The sequence below is a fragment of the Crocuta crocuta genome, unplaced genomic scaffold, assembly GCF_008692635.1.
Source record: "Crocuta crocuta isolate KB4526 unplaced genomic scaffold, BGI_CrCroc_1.0 scaffold53, whole genome shotgun sequence".
NCBI classification, from domain to species: Eukaryota; Metazoa; Chordata; class Mammalia; order Carnivora; family Hyaenidae; genus Crocuta; species Crocuta crocuta.
The window spans coordinates 1,464,615-1,466,105 of NW_027529432.1; the positions used below are offsets into that span (position 1 = coordinate 1,464,615).

A 1,491-nucleotide genomic window follows, 5' to 3' on the forward strand; every position below is an offset into this window, starting at 1 on the left:
GGGGGGCTGAGCACTGAGCCCCCTCCTGCCTTGCTCCCTGCAGCGAACTGACAGAGATTAACCGTCGGCACATCACTGAGTCCGTCAACTCCATCCGTCGGGTGAGTGAGGCTCAGGTGCCCCCCCTCGCCCACTCCTCTTCCTTCCTTCGTTAGAAACCCATCTCCTCAGTGCCCGGCCAGTTGCTATATTACCCTAGACGACTTCTAGAACCTTTTCCCTCTGCACCCTCTCTCGCCCCCTGACATCCTGCCTGGAGCCAGCCGTCTAACAGTGTCCCATGGCTTCGGAGTCTTTGGGTCTGATATTTGCTAGAAGGGTCATCGCAGCATCCTGGCCCCGCAGCCCTGGGGGCTTGCACCTGCCGGACTTCTTTGCGCAGCCAGAGCCCTGGGGCCCTGATCCCTCCCTTAGAGACCCTTGGCTGAGCCCCCTCCCTCCCTTCCCCTGCAGCTGGAGGAGGCCCAGAAGCAGCGGCACGAACGCCTGGTGGCCGCACAGCAGCAGGTGCTACAGCAACTGGCAGAAGAGGAGCCCAAGGTGAGGCCTCGGAGGAGGCGGGCAGCAGGCAGGCAGGGTGCTGGGCGGCCCGGCCTCGCCCGTGACATGCCCCCTCCGCCCGCAGCTGCTGGCCCAGCTGGCCCAGGAGTGTCAGGAGCAGCGGGCAAGGCTGCCCCAGGAGACCCGCCGGAGCCTGCTGGGCGAGGCGCCGGAGGGGCTGGGGGACGGGCCTCTGGTGGCCTGTGCCAGCAACGGTCACGCACCTGGGAGCAGCGGGCACCTGTCTGGCGCCGACTCGGAGAGCCAAGAGGAGAACACGAAGCTCTGAACTGGCTGAGCGCGAGGTGGCCACAGGACGGGTGCTGGGAGGGCAGGAGGCTAAGACACTAATGCTCTTTTTTTTTTTTTAACTTTTTATCTTTAGAAATTTTATTTTTTTAAACTGGGGCAAAGCACCCCACACTAACCCCCTTCCTTCACCCTCCTGGAGCCCCATTAGTTCCCAGCCCCTCCTTCCTGCCTTCAGTCCTAGGGAAGAGGGGTCCAGTGGGCCAGAAGGGTCTGGCGTGCCCGTGGCGCCCACAGCCCGGAGAGGGGGCTTGTCTCCCTCATTTCCCCAGGGGACACCGGCAGAGGCTTTGAGCTCTGGGCAGGAGGGCCACGTTCTTGCTCTATTCTTTGGGAATTTTTTTACATGAATAAAAGTGGACTTCAGGGACCCTGTGTGCAGTGTGGTTTGGGGTGGGGGCGGTTCTGGAGAGGGTCCGGGGCCCTGGCTCTGACTCCACCACTCTCTACTGGGGCTTCAGTTTCCTCATCTATAAAATGGGCTGGCGGGCATTGCCCGGGGGCGGCGGGGGGGGGAGGTCAGGCCCTCTGGGAAGGACTGCTGGGTTTCAACCCTGAGACCTCCTTGCATGGGGCCTGCACATCTTCCCAATGACCTGACATTAGAGGTTCTGTGGCCTCCCCCGCACTGTCCCACCTTCA

At 62.3% G+C, this 1,491-nt stretch overlaps 1 protein-coding gene across 1 annotated transcript in view; it reads left to right on the top strand.

Moving 5' to 3' along the window:
- The window catches only part of PLCB3 (phospholipase C beta 3), a 19,535-nt gene extending 18,316 nt beyond the window's left edge, over nucleotides 1–1,219 (top strand). Inside the window, exons 30-32 of the mRNA XM_077759585.1 lie at nucleotides 44–101; nucleotides 454–540; nucleotides 626–1,219. Of these exons, the coding sequence (XP_077615711.1) occupies nucleotides 44–101; nucleotides 454–540; nucleotides 626–829 (349 nt within the window). The 3' untranslated portion in view covers nucleotides 830–1,219. The remainder of the gene's footprint in view (nucleotides 1–43; nucleotides 102–453; nucleotides 541–625) is intronic.
- The last annotated feature ends 272 nt before the right edge of the window (nucleotides 1,220–1,491 follow it).